Here is a 17,318-nt window from a genome sequence, read left to right as displayed (position 1 = left end):
TCTGAACCACCCAGGCAGGTAGATGAAAAGCGGGCGCCTAGAGCCCCCCACCCCATCCCTCAACACATTCTGGTTCCATGGGTCTGGCGTGGGCCCTAGGAACCTGAATTTTTTAACAAGCAACATTCTCATACTTTTTGAGAGATCCCAACCTACAGCAGGCTCCAGTGCGAGGCCACCCAAGGATCCCTATCATGAATCACCTTTGAGGGGCCCCAGGCTCTGAGCATCAGCTGGTTATCAAATCCAGGTGAGAGAGAGGCAGGTACTGGAGGTGATGCTGATCTCGAACATGCACAAAGAATTTGGTGTATAATTTCTGGGTGTTCCAAGATCCTGTAAGGTCTTTCCATAGACTCTGGGTTAAGACATGCTAACCTAGAAGTTTCCTTGGGTTGAAACTTAGATGTTAGTGCCGGGCACAAAATGGGGCCTTGCCAGACACTTACTGACTTGAACTCATGAGAAACTATGGAGGGCCATTGAAGGGAAGCACGTCTGAGTCCCCACGGTGGGCCCAGGGCCCAGGACAGCAGCTCTGTCCCTAAGAGTAGAGGTGCTCGCCAGTGGATGGAGCCTGCAAGGCCCATGAGTTTCTGCTGCGCTCGCTGCCGTTGTTCACAGGATTCGGAGTCACTGGGAGGCGAGGACAGGACAGAAGGGCCTGAAGAAGGTTTTCCTGCCCATTTTGCTCGTCCCTTTGGTTAGGAGCTGCACGGGGAGCAGGAAGGATGGCCCCCTTCGGTCCCCCGCTCCTGCCAAGACACCTTCCCGGCACCCCCCAGCCTGGCACGGAGGGGGCGGGCAGTGGGCATCAAAGCAAGGCTGCTTTAGTCTGGGGCTCGCCTCCTTTTCCTGCTCTGCTGGGAGGATCCGGCTTGTTTTGCGAACGTGCCTTCTCCCTCAGGTGACATTTTACTTAGCTGCTTTGGCCCCCAAGTAGAACTAAAAGAGAAATACTTCTTTTGATTTCCTGTCTCTCCCTGGCTACTTGCCCCTCAGGGCTGCTTGGGCGCCATCACGCCCTGCTGTTACGGATTCCCCGCTCGGTCTTAACCATCCGCCGATTCACTGAGCTTTGATGGAGCACCCCGCGCCCCGGTGTGGCGGATGCCGCAGTCCCACCAGGCCCTGTGCCTGACTGCCACCCGGAGCCCGCACAGCCCCACTCAGTCTGGGGCGGTTTGGTTAAACTTAGAATTCACTGCCAACATTTAAATCTCCAGATTTTCAATTTCGCTTTGAAAATTGAAGGTTCTGGGCCACATAGTGAGGAGCCAAGTGGCGGCCCCTTCAATGGCGCCTGCGTCCCTGCGAGCGCCACCTCTGGGCACTTGGAGGAGGTGTCTGAGTCCAGGGCCCTTGCAAACCGGGGGTCTCGCGAGAAGCAAGATGGAGACCCTCCAAAATCCCCCTTGGTCCCCTGTCCCCGCTGACAGTGGCCTGGAGGAGCTGCTCAGACAGGTGGCCCCTCCTGCCACCTCTGCCCCTGAGCAGGGCCCGGGAGAGTGGGCTGCAGTCAGGCCAAATGGGGAGAAGAGGATTCCAGAGTGCACGTGGCTCCCGGATGTGGGATAACGGCTTCTCTCCCTGCCACATCGCGCTTCTGACGTTAGGACACCGTCAGAGAGCTTCGGGCACACCCACGCTGTCGCCAAAGCCTTGATAACAGTGCCGCTGAGCGAATCAGGAGGAGACTCGGAGCCGCGAGCAGCCCCGCAGTGCCACATCCTTGGCCCCGGGAGCAGGTCAGGGGCGCGGAAACCTTCCGCCAAGGCTGCTTTTGATGTCTTGGAACCCCGCGGACATCGCCTGTGAGGCCAAGTGCGCAGGCGCCAGGAGCGCCATCCCCACGTGGCCTGAAATTCCTGAGGTCGGAGCTGCAACGGCCTGAGCCGCCCCCGCTGGCGCCTGATGAGGCAGCTCCTCTCACCTTTGAGGGGCCACGTCGGTCCCACCTGAAAGAAGACGGCGGCCCCATCGCGTTCTCAGGCCCCTGCCTTCACCCAGGGCCTGTGCCTCCTGGTGGAAGACGGAAAGGAGGGCAGGGGGGTCTTGGTCCCCCACGTCCCCAAACGTTCAGAACCAGGAATTGCAAGCCCATTCGGGACACGGCACACACGTCTCCCCGCGCGCACACGCCTCCACACTCCTCGAAATGAGATTTCTGGAAACGTTGTCCTCAGGACCAATGGGAGAATGCGAGTTGAGGGTGAGATGGGGAAATTGAATAGTATGTGGGTGTCTGGATACGAGAAGTTAAATCTAATGAAAATTTTATCCCGTTGAACCAAGAAATCAGAAGCAGGGCCTTTATTCCTGTCAACAAGAATACAGTGGAAATTAAACCAACGCGGCTGCCATTTCCCATTGACCTTGTTGCCATGGAGACAGCCTTCTCGTGTCAACAACTCAGAGGATTGCAAACCCGCTCATTCACGTCGTCAGAGGCGCTGGCAGCCCCCTCTGCCGCCGGCCTCCATCATGTGGTTCCTAAGTAGGGTGACCACTCGCCCAGGATTGCCTGGGAGCATCCCCGTTTATACCATGGTCCAGACAAATGATGATAACGCCCCTTCAGTCTCCAAGGTGACCTGTCTGCACAGCAAGTTAAATGGTCACCCTCTTTATGGGTCCTTACTGGGTACTGAGTACTTGGGCAAGAGTACTGGCTGAGCCCAGACTGATGGGGACAAGGAGGAAGGGGCCCCCACAGGCCTCTGTTCCCCGGGAAGGAAGGGATTAGCTTTGTCACTAACATGCCACTTGTCACCTGCTCACCACAGCGCCAAGAAATCCCTTCCCGTGCAGAGAAAGCCAAATGTCAATTCCAGCAGGCGGTCCTGTAGTGACCCAAGCTCCAGCCAACGTGCCCTGTCGTACTGCTAGAAGTTACTGCCCCACAGAGCAAAGAGGGGCAGGCGGCTAGCTCTCACCGGCTCCCAGGGCCACTGCAGGGCGAGGGGACGTCCAGGGTTCTCCTTTCTGATTCCATGTTCAATCCTTTTCCAAAGCCTTCCAGGCAAGACGTTTCAGAGCAGAAAGCATGTCTCCCTCGGGGCCTGGGACCCTGGCCTGCTCAGACCCCCTGTGGATGCCACAGAGCCGGAACCCTGGGCGTGGGCCCCACTTACCTGTTTGTCTTTAGAGTCCTTTGGGGAGCAGTGGCGTGCGGTCAGGTGAGGCACCGACTTTACAGACGAGGAAACTGAGGCCGAGAGGAGTCGAAGACCTTCTGATCATACAAGTGGGAGGAGAGGAGCTGCAGCCGCTGGGGCCCTGACCCCAGGCACGTCTCCTGCAGGCTCTCCATGTCTCTGGATCTCAGCCCCGTCTTCCCTACGGCTAGCTGGGGCGTTGAGCTCAGAGGCCCGCCGTGCCCTTCATTAAATTCCACCACTGCTTAGGGTAGCCACGTCGGCAATGAACGTTTATGTCTTCTGCAGACAACCAAGGGGAGGCCCCCCTGGGCATCTGTGATTTGGTGGGTCCCCTCTTCACCCCCACGGCACCCCCAATGACTGGAAATCCAGGCAAGGAGCCCCCATCTCAGAGCCAAATGCTGCCCCCAAGAATCCCACATGCTTTGGGAGGAGTCTTTGGGTTCCCCAGCTTTCGTAGAAATTCCCCCTAGACGCACCCCTAGCTGGGCAGCCCAGTCAGCCGCAAGGAACGAGGCCAAGCCCTCCTCCGGGAACTCCAGCTGCCCAGGTCAGAGGCTGAGACGTTCTCCTCGCACAGGCCTCCCCTGGATCTCCTTCTGCCTCCCTCCCTTGCTGGCTCCTGATCTTGCAAGAGCAGCTCCGCGCAAGTCCTGACCCCACCTCCTGTCCTGCACCCTTGGAGGCCAAAGGGGAGTTTCCTCAGCTCCTGCCCTGCACCCTTGGAGGCCAAAGGGGAGTTTCCTCAGCCACGGTCTGGGTCGCCCTTCCAGCTGAGTGGCTGCACACTCCAGCCTGGCTGCCCACTTGGCCTGGCCCCAAGGGAGGGAAATCAGGAGGGAGGATCCAGCAGCTTCAGAGCTTCTGCATCCTCCCCTCCCCCAGCCCACGTGGCCATACGAGGCAGTCGGCACCCCCACAGTCAGAGAGGGCAGGAGACAGCAGGGTGGGTGGCAGGCTGGGGGGACAGCACCTGGCCAGCCCCAGGTTTCCAGGTTTCCTGCATAGTCGCCAGCGCCCGCAGGAAATCAGATGCTCTCTGGAGAAAGTGAAGTGAGTTTCGCTGCGAGTGGAAGGAATCTGACCTCCTGTTGGGATAGCTCTCCCTGCTCCGCCCACTAATCCAGCTGGTCCTCAGTCCCTGGAGGCGTTCAGGCTGGGAAGACCCTGGGGGCGCGGGGCTCACTGGAAAGAGCTACCCTTTGCAACCCCTGCTCGCCCCCACTTTGCTGTGTGACCTTGGCCAAGTTACATAACTTTCCTAACCCTTGGTTCTCACATTAATAAAATGGGATGATAGTTCTTCCTCAAAGGATTGTTGAGAGATTAGAGATGTTATCTCTATACGGGGGGGGGGGGGGTGTCTCAGACTCGACCCCCATCAAATCCCCTGGAGGCTTGTTAGGACACAGATCAGAACCCCATGCCCAGAATTTCTGACTCAGTGGGTCTGGGTGGGACCTGGGAATGTGCATTTCTCACATGATCCCAGGTGATGGGACCGCACTTGGAGAACCACTGCCCAGTGCCCTGTGCACAGTAAAGGCTCAACAGGGGGTAGAGAATACTGTGATTTATTTCCTTTTGTGATGGAGTCAACACGTAAAGAATCTAGGACAGTACCTGGCACATAGAGTAAGTTCGATAAGTATTATTTTTTGTTATTATTGACATGTGAGTCTGCTTACAGCTTATTGGGGGAAGTAATGAACCAATGAAACAGAAAGAGAACAGTGCTAGAGAGGGGATGATTGACGGAGAAACTGTCCATTTGTCTATTCGCTCAGCCAGTCTCTTCTGGCCCCTTTCTATGCCAGGCATTGCTGTGAGCATGGACCATAGAACAGTGAACAGCCCAGCAAGGCCTGTCCTCAAGATTCAATCTCTGGGTTCCAGCCCCATGGCCGAGTGGTTAAGTTCTCGCGCTCTGCTTCGGCAGCCCAGGGTTTCGCTGGTTTGGATCCTGGGCGTGGACATGGCGCCGCTCATCAGGCCATGTTGAGGCGGCATCCCACATGCCACAACTAGAAGGACCCACAACTAAAATATACAACTACGTACCGGGAGGCTTTGGGGAGAAAAAGCAAGATTTAAACTCTGGCTCCAAGGAGGACAAAGGCCAGAGTAGCCAGAAAGGCTTCCAGGGGGAGGTGAGGCTTGAACCGGGCTGTGCTGGAAAGAAGGGTGCGATTGAAAGTGGCAGAGGAGGGAGGGCTTCTGGAAAGTCCCTGAGATCAGGGCCCCTTGAACGTACACACACGCGCACCACAGGTGTGCAGTGCACAGGGAAGGGTGGGTCTCTCCAAGGGGCCTGCAGGGCTCCAGCCCCAGAGCCCGGGGAAGGGGCGGCCTGAGCCCCAACGGGAACTGGATTAGTCTGCTCTGGCTGCCGTACAGCATAGCACGGACGGGGCCCTTAAACAACAGACACTTGTTTCTCACGATTCTGGAGGCTGGAGGGCCTTGAAGGAGGTGTCTGCAGGCTTGGTTTCTGGTGAGACCTCTTCCTGGCTTCAGACGGCCACCTTGTTGCTCAGTCCTCACGTGGCCTTTCCTCTGTGCGCACACACTCCTGGTGTCTCTTCCTTTTGTTATAAGGACCTGAGTCCTATTAGATCAGGGCCCCACCCTCATGACCTCCTTTAACCTTAATTACCTCCTTAAAGGGCCTGTCTCCAGATACAGTCACACTGGGGTTAGGGCTTCAACCTAACAATTTTGGGGGACATGATTCTGTCCATATGGGGTGACAGGGGAGTGCTCGACTTGGGCTCAGGCCTAGCCTGCTAGCCGGCTCTCCACCTGTCCCCTGAGGCTGGGTCAGAGCAGCCATAACCCAAGAGGCCCTTGGCTGGCAGCGGCCCCACGTGGGGACTCACCCCACACCTCCCCCCAGCCCTCTCTTCCAGATCTCCGTTACTCTTCCCAGCAGTTGGCGGCCTCTTGGGTAAATCATTCATCAGAAGATGCTCTCCAAAGCATGGCCACATGCTGTTGTCATGATTTCATTTTGATTATTCATATTAGTGGAAGCGCTGCTGCCTAGCCCCAGGTGGTAATTAGTGTAAGTGTTGAGTTGAGGCCAGGTCAACATGGCGGTGGCCGGTGGGTTCCTGCAACAGCCACCGCGGCCTCAGCTCAGCAGACCAGTCCTCCCACGGGGCATGCTGCAGGCAGCCCCACCAGAGCCAGTCCAGAGCAGCAGCGAGACCTCTGGGGGAGCCATGGGAGCACCCCTCAGCACCTGACTTTCCAGTGGCCAGCGTGGCCCTCCTGTCCTGTGCAGGCCCACAGGGGAGCTATGCTCACCTTCTCCCTCTCTGGCACCTTCCCCTGCCCCGGCCTCCCTGGGCACACAGGCCCCCCTCCACCACCTGTGCAGCCCAGGGACCACCCCCCAGGCCATGTGCACAGGGAGCTGAAGAGAGGGCCCCTCTGCCTGGGACTTGGCACAGGCTGGGCTGGAACGCTCAGGACATCCTCCGGGCGAGGAGCCTGGTGCCCTCCACCAAGACTCAGTGAGCAGAGGGGACAGATGAGACGCAGAGCCAGCAGGAGGTTGTTTTTTGGGAATTCCCTTTTCTCTCTCTGTCTCTCCCCCCCAGGTCATGACCCCACATTTAATTGAGCGTACTTTTAATGCGCTTTTCCTTCTGCTGCTTCCACGAAGGGGGCAGGGCTGGGGCAGGCACGGCCAGCGCGTTTATTAACCTTCCTTCCACAAAGCGCTCTTTTCCCTATAGAAATCTCCTTCCCGCTGATTCCTTACGTGTCGGGAAGCAGAGCGTGACATGTTAAAAGCCGTCTTGATAGTATTTGATATTCAGTACTAACAGCTCACCACCTCGGAGGAGGGGCTTCCCCCTCCCCAGGGAGGGGAGGTGATCTGCATACTGGATGTGCCAGGACAGTGGGTAATTTGCATTAAGCATCCAGAAATTCTCTGCTTGCAATCTGTCACCCTTCACTGGGTTTTCATTTTATAACCTTCACAACATAAGGAGGAGAGCAAGAGGCAGAGAGAATGCAGGAGCCACACCCCCACGGGAGCTGGAGAGGAAGCCTGGGCTGAGCGGCAGTGGTCACTGCAAAGAGGGGCCCTGGTCAGAAATGCCAGGCAGAAGACTCCAGCAGAGGCAGCTGCCACTCACAGGATCAGCGAGCCTACAGAGCCCCAAGACCATGGGGTGGGGTGCAGTCGCATGACCAGAAGCCGGAGGTGGGGCTGCCCTGAGCACAGCTCATCTCTCCAAGAGCCAAGTTCAGACTCCATGGGGGTTCTCCATGAGAATACCTGCTCTGGCTTTGCATGGAGCCTCTGCCCAAAGGCCCCCGTATGTAGAAGCACCACCAACGGTGAGCTCTGGAGGTGTCTCTGCTCCCAGCCTTGTGGTACCTGCAGATCTTAAGCTTAGGACTGAACTGTGTGTTGGCCATCCTGACTTCATGTGAGGAACTCCTGGGGAGCTCGAAAAAAAGCCTGGGCACCAGCCCAGACCGAGGACATCAGAATCTCCGTGCTGAGGCAGGGGACGGACAGCTGGGACAAGCCATCTGCATGTGCAGCAGTGCGGGGCAGGGGAGGGGCAGGGTGGCTGGGGGGGATCCTCGAGTCCTGCCATCTGGCACCCCCAGACTCTGTTTTCTCATCTAGAAAATGAGGATTCTGGAAAAAGGTCCTCAGCCAAGGGGAACCCGGGCACAGGGACTGGCTGGAGGTCCCTTAGCCCTCACTCCTGCCTCAGCCAGGCCCTTCTGCTGTTATCTGATTTCCATATTGGATTTCCAGGTAGAGGTTTCTCTGAGAAAAGGGCTCCATAGCTCTGATGAGGTTGGCAAAACCCTAGCCTGTCCCTTCCCTCCAGCCGCCGGGGACAAGGTAGGCCTGAGCCAGCAGGAGCCCAGGCCTCTTGGGGCCGGTGGAGAATTCCCCAAGGGATCCCGAGGCAGAGGCACTGCCCACCTGCAGAAAGGTGGGCTGTCAACTCCACGCCCCCATCACGTGCCCATCACGTAGCGCTCTGAACAGACACACACGACTTCAAATCCAGGCCCCTCGACTAGCTCGAGGACAGCGCCACTCAGCAACCCCACCCCTCCCAATGACCCGCCAGAATCCAGGACCCGCTGGGAGCAGGGCTGTGGGCCCCAGCGCTGGTGAAGGTGCAGGAAGAAGAGCCCCGAGCCTCTGGAGGAGCCTTGTCAGAATGGAGCGGAGGGTGAGGACCGCAAATGAACACCTAGGCAGGTGCCCAGAGAAGGAAAGCAGCGCCTGCAAGGGGTTCCTGGCAGATCACAACCCTCACACAGGGGCTTTTCTCTAAAAAGCACTGAACTTCTGCACACAGGTGCGACAAGGAACAGAGGCATGACTGGATGGCCGCCGCGGAGCTCTCCCCCCAGCGTTCCAAGGCTGAGCCATCCACAGATTCCACAGCACGAAGCTTCCTTCCCCAAGCCCAGTTCCCATAGCATCAGCCAAGCCGCAGGGCAAGGCCAGCATCGCCCGCTGCGTGTCACCTTCATCACCGTGACTGCTGTCATCGCCACCATCACCATCATCACTTTTAATGGTTGTGACAACAGCTGTTCTTTGTCGGGTACACGTGAAGTGACAGGCAGGTTCATCAGGTTTCCGCCTGGCCACCTGTGAGGCAGATGCTATTATTTTCCCATTTTACAGATGAGGAAACTGGGGCTCAGAGAGGTTTAGTGACTTGCCCAAATTCACAGAGCAAGTAAAGACCAAAACCTGGACTCAAATTCTGAATCCAACCCAGCTCCCCCCGCTGTGTAGCCTGTGTAGACTGCGTCCTTGTGTGTCTGCATTCTGGAGCCCCTCACAGTGCAAGAACAGTTGTGACGGTTCTCCCCCTGGAGTCCATGTGTGAGAAGCTCAGCCAAAGGAGAAAGGAGATTGTTCTTGCTTTGTCCAAGCCACCGGCCTCTCCTGAGCGTGACCCGGTGCCCTGCTCCTCCTCCCAGGCCACCTGCTTCCACCGTGGTCTGGGAGGAGCTCCCTCCCAGTGGCCTGGGTCCCTCCTGGAGCCCCGGGCATTGGCTTCAGCCCCTGGGCTGTAGCTCAGCCTCCCAGCACCTCTCCCTCCCGGTCCTCGCCTCCTTTCTCCTTCACTCCGGGATCCCTTGAAGATCGTCCCTGGTGCACTTGGACTTTGGGAAAACAAAGCACATCTCTGGGCGGTCCACTCCCCAGGCTGGACCGCAGGGAAGGGAGGAGAGGAGGCAGAGGAAGAACGCAGAGCTCCCGGGGAGAGTGGGGGTCTGGTGGGGCAGCCTGGTCCTCTCTCCTCCCTCCTCCCCGCCTCAAGGGCCTCAGCTGGTCCCTAGAGCAGCCTCTCAGCAGAGAGGGGGCTGCTGCAGCTCTGGGAGTGCCTGGGTCCCAGCCCTCGCAGGACCTCCCCGTGCAGCCCGTGGCCTCTGACCACCCCTCTGCCTCTCTCCCCGCAGTCCACGGCATCAAGTGGACCTGCAGCAACGGGAACAGCAGTTCAGGCTTCTCGGTGGAGCAGCTGGTGCAGCAGATCCTTGACAGCCACCAGACCAAGCCGCAGCCGCGGACCCACAATTGCCTCTGCACTGGCAGCTTGGGTGAGTGGGGCTCCCGGGGGGCAGGTGGGCACGACAGGCAGGGGGGCTCGGCCAGGCAGTGGGTGCGGCTCTCCTCCTCGGGGGTGGCCGTGGTGTCCATCAAGGGGAGAGGGCTCAGCCAGGCGACAGCACGGCACCCAGGACAGACTCATTCTCGTCCTGCCCCGTGGGGCTGGTGGGACAGCCCACTCTGGGCAGGGGAGAACAATTTCCAGAGCGTCAGCTCCCTCTAGGAGTGGGGGCAGCAGAGTTGGGGAGTGCACGGAGTCGGGGCCCCGGGCCTCGTCCACCCGCTGCAAGTGCCCCCCAGGCCCCACCTTCTTGGGCGTCGTCAGCAGGAGGCCCAGGTCCCTGGGCAGTGGGCCGACACGGGCTTTTCAAGGAGATCAGCCCTGAGTCAATGGGCCCACTCAAGTTCAACCTCCTTCTTTAACCCCTGTCTCCTCCAAGAATGGAAAGCGTCCTGCGCTCTCCATCCTATTGTGTCCATTTTTCTGATAATGGTACTTGCTCTTTGAAATGTGCATTCTTCACTCCCTCTGCTGCCTTAATTAGAGATTTCCATTAAGGGGTCATGTCACTTCTCTGTGAAGTCTTCAAGCATTTAGGAATCTTGGTGGAGAGGCTGTAACAGGATCAGGAAAGAATTCACTCTTTTATCAAAAGCAAAGTGACCCTTATCAGATGGGGTGAAAAGAATGACGGAGTGGGAGAGACAGGGAGAGAGGAGCCGTCCTGGCCGCCTGGGGGAAGAGCCCTGATGGAGACTGGCCAGAGCTCGGACACACTCGGCGCCTGAGGCTGTTTTCTTCTCTGCCCCTGAACTGTCGGTTTGGGCTCTGTCCTTGCTCAGGTTGTAGAAGGATTTTACCCCACAGACAGCTGCCGACAGACCCGGACTAGCTAAATGGAGGTGGTGGCCCCAAATACCTTTCTGCCTCTGGAGCAAAGTCTAGAACCCTCTTTGGTCACTGTCTGGAGGAGCGGGCTTCCTGAAAAGCAGGCGTGGAAAGTCTCAGGGAAGGGGGAAGGGCCCCACCACCCTCCGAGGCTGAGCCCCTCTGGCAGGAGCCGCTCCAGTGATGGCATCTGCCTTGAAGGTGGAAAGGATGTTCCTGGCGGATGACATTCTCTCCGCCTTCTCTTCCCAACCTCCTATGTCCTGGGTGCTACTATTACTATGAGAAAAGGGCATCAAGGAACGATCCCCTGGTCTGGAGGATGGTTACGCAGGGCATGCGAAAGCCCAAGTTTGGGGTATGTGGGTCCAAGACCCTGAGTGTCTGTTACCTGCCAGCCCCAAGGGGTCAAGGGCCTGCCTGGACTCCCAGGCTGGACTTTGCTATGTCCCAGCTGCTCAGGAACAGGGTCCACTGCACTCCTAGCTCTGACTCTCTCTTTGTGTGTGCATGTGTGTGTACACGTGTGTGTGTGTGCGCATGCGTGTTGTGCTTCTGACCTCCGCAGGAGCGGGCAGCAGCGTGCACCACAAGTGTAACAGTGCCAAACACCGCATCATCTCGCCGAAGGTGGAGCCACGGACTGGGGGGTACGGGAGCCACTCGGAGGTGCAGCACAATGACGTGTCCGAGGGCAAGCACGAGCACAGCCACGGCAAGGGCTCGAGCCGCGAGAAGAGGAACGGCAAGGTGGCCAAGCCGGCCTTGCTGCACCAGAACAGCACCGAGGTCTCCTCCACCAACCAGGTGGAGGTCCCCGACACCACCCAGAGCTCCCCTGTGTCCATCAGCAGTGGGCTCAACAGCGATCCCGACATGGTGGACAGCCCCGTGGTCACAGGCGTGTCCAGCATGGCGGTGGCCTCCGTGATGGGGAGCTTGTCCCAGAGCGCCACAGTGTTCATGTCTGAGGTCACCAACGAGGCCGTGTACACCATGTCCCCCACCGCTGGCCCCAACCACCACCTCCTCTCACCCGACGCCTCTCAGGGCCTCGTCCTGGCCGTGAGTTCCGACGGCCACAAGTTCGCCTTCCCCACCACGGGCAGCTCGGAAAGCCTGTCGATGCTGCCCACCAACGTGTCCGAAGAGCTGGTCCTCTCCACCACCCTCGACGGTGGCCGGAAGATTCCAGAAACCACCATGAACTTTGACCCCGACTGTTTCCTCAATAACCCAAAGCAGGGCCAGACGTACGGGGGCGGGGGCCTGAAAGCCGAGATGGTCGGCACCAACGTCCGGCACTCGCCACCAGTGGAGAGGGGCTTCAGCTTCACCGCCGTCCTCACCAAGGAGATCAAGACCGAGGACACCTCTTTCGAGCAGCAGATGGCCAAAGAAGCGTACTCCTCCTCCGCGGCGGCTGCGGCCTCCAGCTCCCTCACCCTCACTGCGGGCTCCAGCCTCCTGCCGTCAGGCGGGGGCCTGAGTCCCAGCACCACCCTGGAGCAGATGGACTTCAGTGCAATAGACTCCAACAAGGACTACACATCCAGCTTCAGCCAGACCGGCCACAGTCCCCACGTCCACCAGACCCCCTCCCCCAGCTTCTTCCTGCAGGATGCCAGCAAACCCCTCCCCATCGAGCAGAATGCCCACAGCAGCCTGAGTGACTCTGGAGGCACCTTTGTGATGCCCACGGTAAAAACAGAGGCCTCGTCACAAACCAGCTCCTGCAGCGGCCACGTGGAGACCCGGATAGAGTCCACTTCCTCCCTCCACCTCATGCAGTTCCAGGCCAATTTCCAGGCTATGGGGGCAGAAGGGGAGGTCACCATGGAGACCTCACAGGTGGCTGAAGGGGGTGAGGGCCTGATCAAGTCTGGGGAGCTTCAGGCCTGTAGCTCTGAACACTACCTGCAGCCCGAGCCCACCGGGGTGATCCGCAGCGCCGGGGGCGTCCCCATCCTCCCGGGCAATGTGGTGCAGGGACTCTACCCCGTGGCCCAGCCTGGCCTCGGCAATGCCTCCAACATGGAGCTCAGCCTGGACCACTTTGACATCTCCTTCAGCAACCAGTTCTCTGACCTGATCAACGACTTCATCTCCGTGGAGGGGGGCAGCGGCACCATCTACGGGCACCAGCTGGTGTCGGGGGAGAGCACGGCCCTCTCGCAGTCGGAAGACGGGGCCCGCGCCCCCTTCACCCAGGCGGAGATGTGCATCCCCTGCTGCAGCCCCCAGCAGGGGAGCCTGCAGCTGAGCAGTGCCGAGGGCGGGGCTGGCACCATGGCCTACATGCACGTCGCCGAGGTGGTCTCAGCCGCCTCGGCCCAGGGCACCCTGGGGATGCTGCAGCAGAGCGGACGGGTGTTCATGGTGACCGACTACTCCCCAGAGTGGTCGTACCCGGAGGTAAGCTGCTGCTGCCCTCACCTCCCCACCCGCCTCACCTGCCCACCTGCCAGCTCACTTGATGTGGCATCCCTTTCAGTGAGGCACCGGATCATACAGACAAAGCTGTCCCCGCCCTCTGTCCCCACTTGAAATACCTCCGCCTCTCTGGTGCTCAGTCTTCACTGGAGCAAGTAGCGTTAAAGTCAGGGGTCTCCTTGGAGGCCGGGTGGCCCTCCCAGCTCCGACCAGAGCAGTCTGCCGTCACCTGCTTATCGGTGAAGAGTCCTATGTTTTGCTTTGGTTTGTTTTTCCCTTTGGAGAGAGGATCCTGCTGAAAGTGCCATTTGAAAATCATCACCATGGATCATCCATATCCATTGGTCTTGATTTACTTCACCAAACAAAGGAAAAACAAACAAATCCCCGTCAAATTGAGAGGGGGGGTACAAAGCATCTGAATAGTCTTCCACGAGAGTTTCTTGGATAAATCCAGCCTCTGCAAAATCGAAGGCGTGTTTACGACCCAGGATCTCCCACCTGTGCCCCCCACCCCACCCCTGGCTGTCTCAGTTCCCAGGGGCTGAGATCTGATGTTGAGAATCACTGCTCCAAAGCCCAGGACAGCAGAAAAACCCAGGTCTCGCCACGCCATGGTGGCACAAATGTTTAAGGAAGGAACCCATGCTCTTTCTCTGAAGTAGAATGGCCCAGGAGGGACACAGAGGGGCCCGAGCTTTCCGTAATGCCCTGCTGCACCAGGGCACGCTCCCCGACTGCTCCGAGCCTACCTGCCAGGTGCCTGGGGAGCAGCCCAGATCAGCACTTCCTCCCTGGGAGTGGCTGCCCACAGCTCCCGGGGTTCCACTGCCACGTTCCATAGACTCTAGGGCGGGGGCTGCTGCCGGGGACACCAGGGAAGGGCACTGCTGAAAGACCCGGAATCTCACGAGGTGTCTTAAGGCAGTGATGCAGACACAGGCAGTGCGGGATGCTGGCCAAAGCCCACGCACGTTCCTGACCCAGGCACGGGCAGGGGCTCCTGGGACGATGCCCGAGTGGAGCCTGGGTGAACGGGGTGTCCTGAAAAGTGAAGCACTTCTCAGAGCCACTCTCTGCTTCAGAGTCTCCCCTGGGCCTGGTGAAGGGGACAGTGAGGCCCAGTGGCGGAGGGTGGGTCTCAGGGGTGCTCCTGGGGGTCGATCCTGGCTCGCCAGGACTCGTCCTCCCTGTGCCTCAGTTTCCTCACCTATAAGATGGGGGTGGTAACACTACCTACTCAGGGCAAGGTGTGAGCTTGGTAAAGTCTTTGGCCCTGAGCAAGTAATCGGTGGACATTGGTTATTATTCTGCAGCCATCGCAGCTCATGACTCACTGTGTCCCTTTTCGAGTCCTCTTGCCGTGGCCGTGGCAAAGAGGCGGCTCGCTGGTTGACTGTGTACAGCCTCGGAGGGGTCACCTAGATGGTGGGCCTCAGTGTCGCAATCTTGACCAGGAGGCTCATGCCTCCTTCACCTCCTTCCTTTATGGCAAAGCTAAGATACAACCTGTGGACGAGTGCCAGCTCTCAGATCCACATCAACCCAACTAGTGGCCCAGCCTCCTGAAGGGAGCAGCCTGGAATGGGCAGGGGTCTGGCAGAGCAGCTTCTGCCCTGCACTGGGTCTGTGTACAGCCTGTTTGTAAAAGTCCTCGAGTGTCCAGAGGCAGCTGCCCCGTGTGGGGAGGAGCCTGGGGCTGGGGCTGGACAGTGTGGATTCAAATCCTGGCCCCACGCTCTCTAGCTGGAGGCCCGGAGCAAGGCACCTGCCTTCCTGTCTCTAGAATTGGGGCAGTGATGGCACTCACCTCGCCAGGTTGTTGTGGGGACTAACAAGAAAGTGCTCAGGCAGCACCTGTCTCTTCCGTCCACCTCCACCTTCCCTCCTCACTGGCCTCCCAAGATTCCGGAAGATTCCTACTGGGCTTTCTCTTGGTGTGACTCAGTGTGACCCCGTCAGTGACACTGAGCTCAGTGGTATTCTCCCAGCACCCACTGCGCTTCCCCTTAGGGTGAAAGGTCAGCTCTGCCCAGCAGCTTGCCCCTCACGGGGCAATTTTGGGGGGTTAGGGAGGGAGGCCTGGGTTTGGGGTGCAGTGAGGTCAGAGCTGGGAGTCGGAGTGCTGTCTTTTGGTCCTGACTCTGAGACCTGGCTCCCTGGGCCTCAGTTTCCTTATTTGTAAATGGCCAAGAGGGGTGGCCTCGAGGCCCCACAAGCCCTAGGACCTAGAAGATCTGGTCCTCGGGAGCCTGGGTCCTGGAGCTGGAGGATGGAAGGAAGAACCCTCTTTCCCTGGGCCTTGGCCTGGGCGTGCAGGTCCCTGGACCAGTCTAGGCTTGCACTCTGGCCTCCTTGGGCCTGGGGGCACTAGTGAGGGGCCCGTGGCAGGCCTGACCCTCTGTTCCATACACAGTACTGCTGGCAGATCCCTCAGCTGTACCTTGGAGCCAGTTCAGGAGCTTGCCACGTGAGGGCAGCACAGGAACGGGAGAGGGAGGATGGTCCGGGCGCCTGGCAGAGGGAGCGTCCAGCCTGGTTTTCCAGAAGTTCTGGATGCTTCCAGCTCCCCGAAACAAAAGTAGCTCAAATTCGATTTGATTTGGATGCCACCAGCTGGGCCCTTTGGAGCCAAATGGCCCCCAGGGGAGACCTCTGCAGAGGCCCCAAGGGCTCTGAGTGGCCACTTCCTCCTCGGTGTCCTCCTCTCCCAGCCCTGTCACTGTCCCCAGTCCAGCAGCAGGGGCCACTCCCTCATGGGTTCTCCTGCAGGAGACAGCATCTTCTCTCCTGACCCTTCTCTCCCCTCTCAGCCCCCTGGCTGGTATGCTTGCCCCTTGCCCTCTCCCCTTTTCTGCGGGCAAGAGGCCTGCTTGCCAACCGTGTCAGGAGCCCGGTTCTAGCCAGGCTCTGCCAAGCTTGTGGAGGCCTCTGCAGCAGGACACATAGGCCTGGGGAAGCTTCCTAGTCTGTAATATGGGGTCGGGCTAAACAGTTGCTCAATGCCCTCACCCAGCTTTCAAATTGGATGTTGCCCAGCCACCCACTTTGCAGGAATGCTAAGGCGGGGCCATCTGCTCCCATTTCTCTTATGCTCTGTCCACCTCTTCACCTCCGGCTGCAACTGGTCACCAACACACATACACATACACACACACACACACACACACACACACACACACACACGAGGTGCCTCTGGGCCCCAGGATCTGCCCCAGGTGCATCAGAAATCTGAGTCCTTTATCTCAAGACTCCCAGGGCGCAGAGACCTCAGATGCCCCCACCTCTCCCCCTAACCCCTCTGTGTTATCTCCCTCCACTGACACTCCTGCTGCACTGGGCAAAGGAGGCTGCAATTAGAGCCATCAGGTGCCCGCATCACAAAGATTCAGCACAGCCAGGGGAGCGTTGCCATGGTGACCGTCCCTTGAACGGATGGATGCTGAGCCCATCCTGCAGTGGTTTCCATGGAGAAGGTCCTGATGTTCTCCAGTAATTTCTGCAGCCCTTTGTTCCTCACAGCAGCCCTAGCTTCGTGCCAGCAACTGTTGATTGGGGTTATTATTTTTTTCCTTTTTTCTCGCATGGTAACTGTCTGTGGCTTTTGAAGCCACTGCTCTTCCACTTCCCAGGATCGAGGGAGAATCGTGTCCTGAGCTGGCCTCTGGTACTCCTAGACATCCCAAAGTCGGGTTCTACCTCTGCCATGGGGCACACCTCCCAGCCCGGTACCTACTCCCAGCCCGTGGGCCCAAGCATGCCAGCCGCATCCCGCCACTCCAACAGACCTCCAAATCCCTCTATGGAGCCATATATCAGAACCAGGGAGTGTTAAGGCCAGGGGGCACCTAGAAATCAAATGCTACCCAGAGAGGTTGGGCTACTTGCCTGAGGACACACAGCTACTGAGGGGCAGGGGCAGGCCTCCTGCTTTGGGCTCCCAGTGCTGAGCTCTCTCCACTGCTCCCCAAACTTTGATTGCCTAGCAGGGAAGCGATTTCTCCAAAGCCCTCCCAACCCAGAGGAAGGCCCTCCGAGAGCACAGGTGGGATGCATGCTAGTCTGGGAGAACCCCTTCAGTAGTGGAATCCTCTCTTCTGTGCTGGGCTGTGGAGAAGCCATCTCGCCTCCTGGAAACACCCACTCCAGATACGGATGCCCAAGACCAGCCCTGGGCCGGGTCAGGGCTCCAGGAACATTGTAAGGAGTCTCAGGA

General features: G+C 58.7%; 1 protein-coding gene across 42 annotated transcripts in view; it reads left to right on the top strand.

Annotated features, from left to right (window-relative positions):
* CAMTA1 (calmodulin binding transcription activator 1) overlaps positions 1–17,318 on the top strand; it is an 850,910-nt gene that overhangs the window by 746,581 nt on the left and 87,011 nt on the right. For all 42 annotated transcript variants that reach the window (XM_070261026.1, XM_070261005.1, XM_070261025.1 and 39 more), the window contains 2 exons: positions 9,630–9,770; positions 11,238–13,084. In XM_070261026.1, the coding sequence (XP_070117127.1) occupies positions 9,630–9,770; positions 11,238–13,084 (1,988 nt within the window). The remainder of the gene's footprint in view (positions 1–9,629; positions 9,771–11,237; positions 13,085–17,318) is intronic.

This window comes from Equus caballus, chromosome 2, assembly GCF_041296265.1.
Source record: "Equus caballus isolate H_3958 breed thoroughbred chromosome 2, TB-T2T, whole genome shotgun sequence".
Taxonomy (NCBI): domain Eukaryota; kingdom Metazoa; phylum Chordata; class Mammalia; order Perissodactyla; family Equidae; genus Equus; species Equus caballus.
This window is presented reverse-complemented; position numbering and strand designations above follow the sequence as displayed.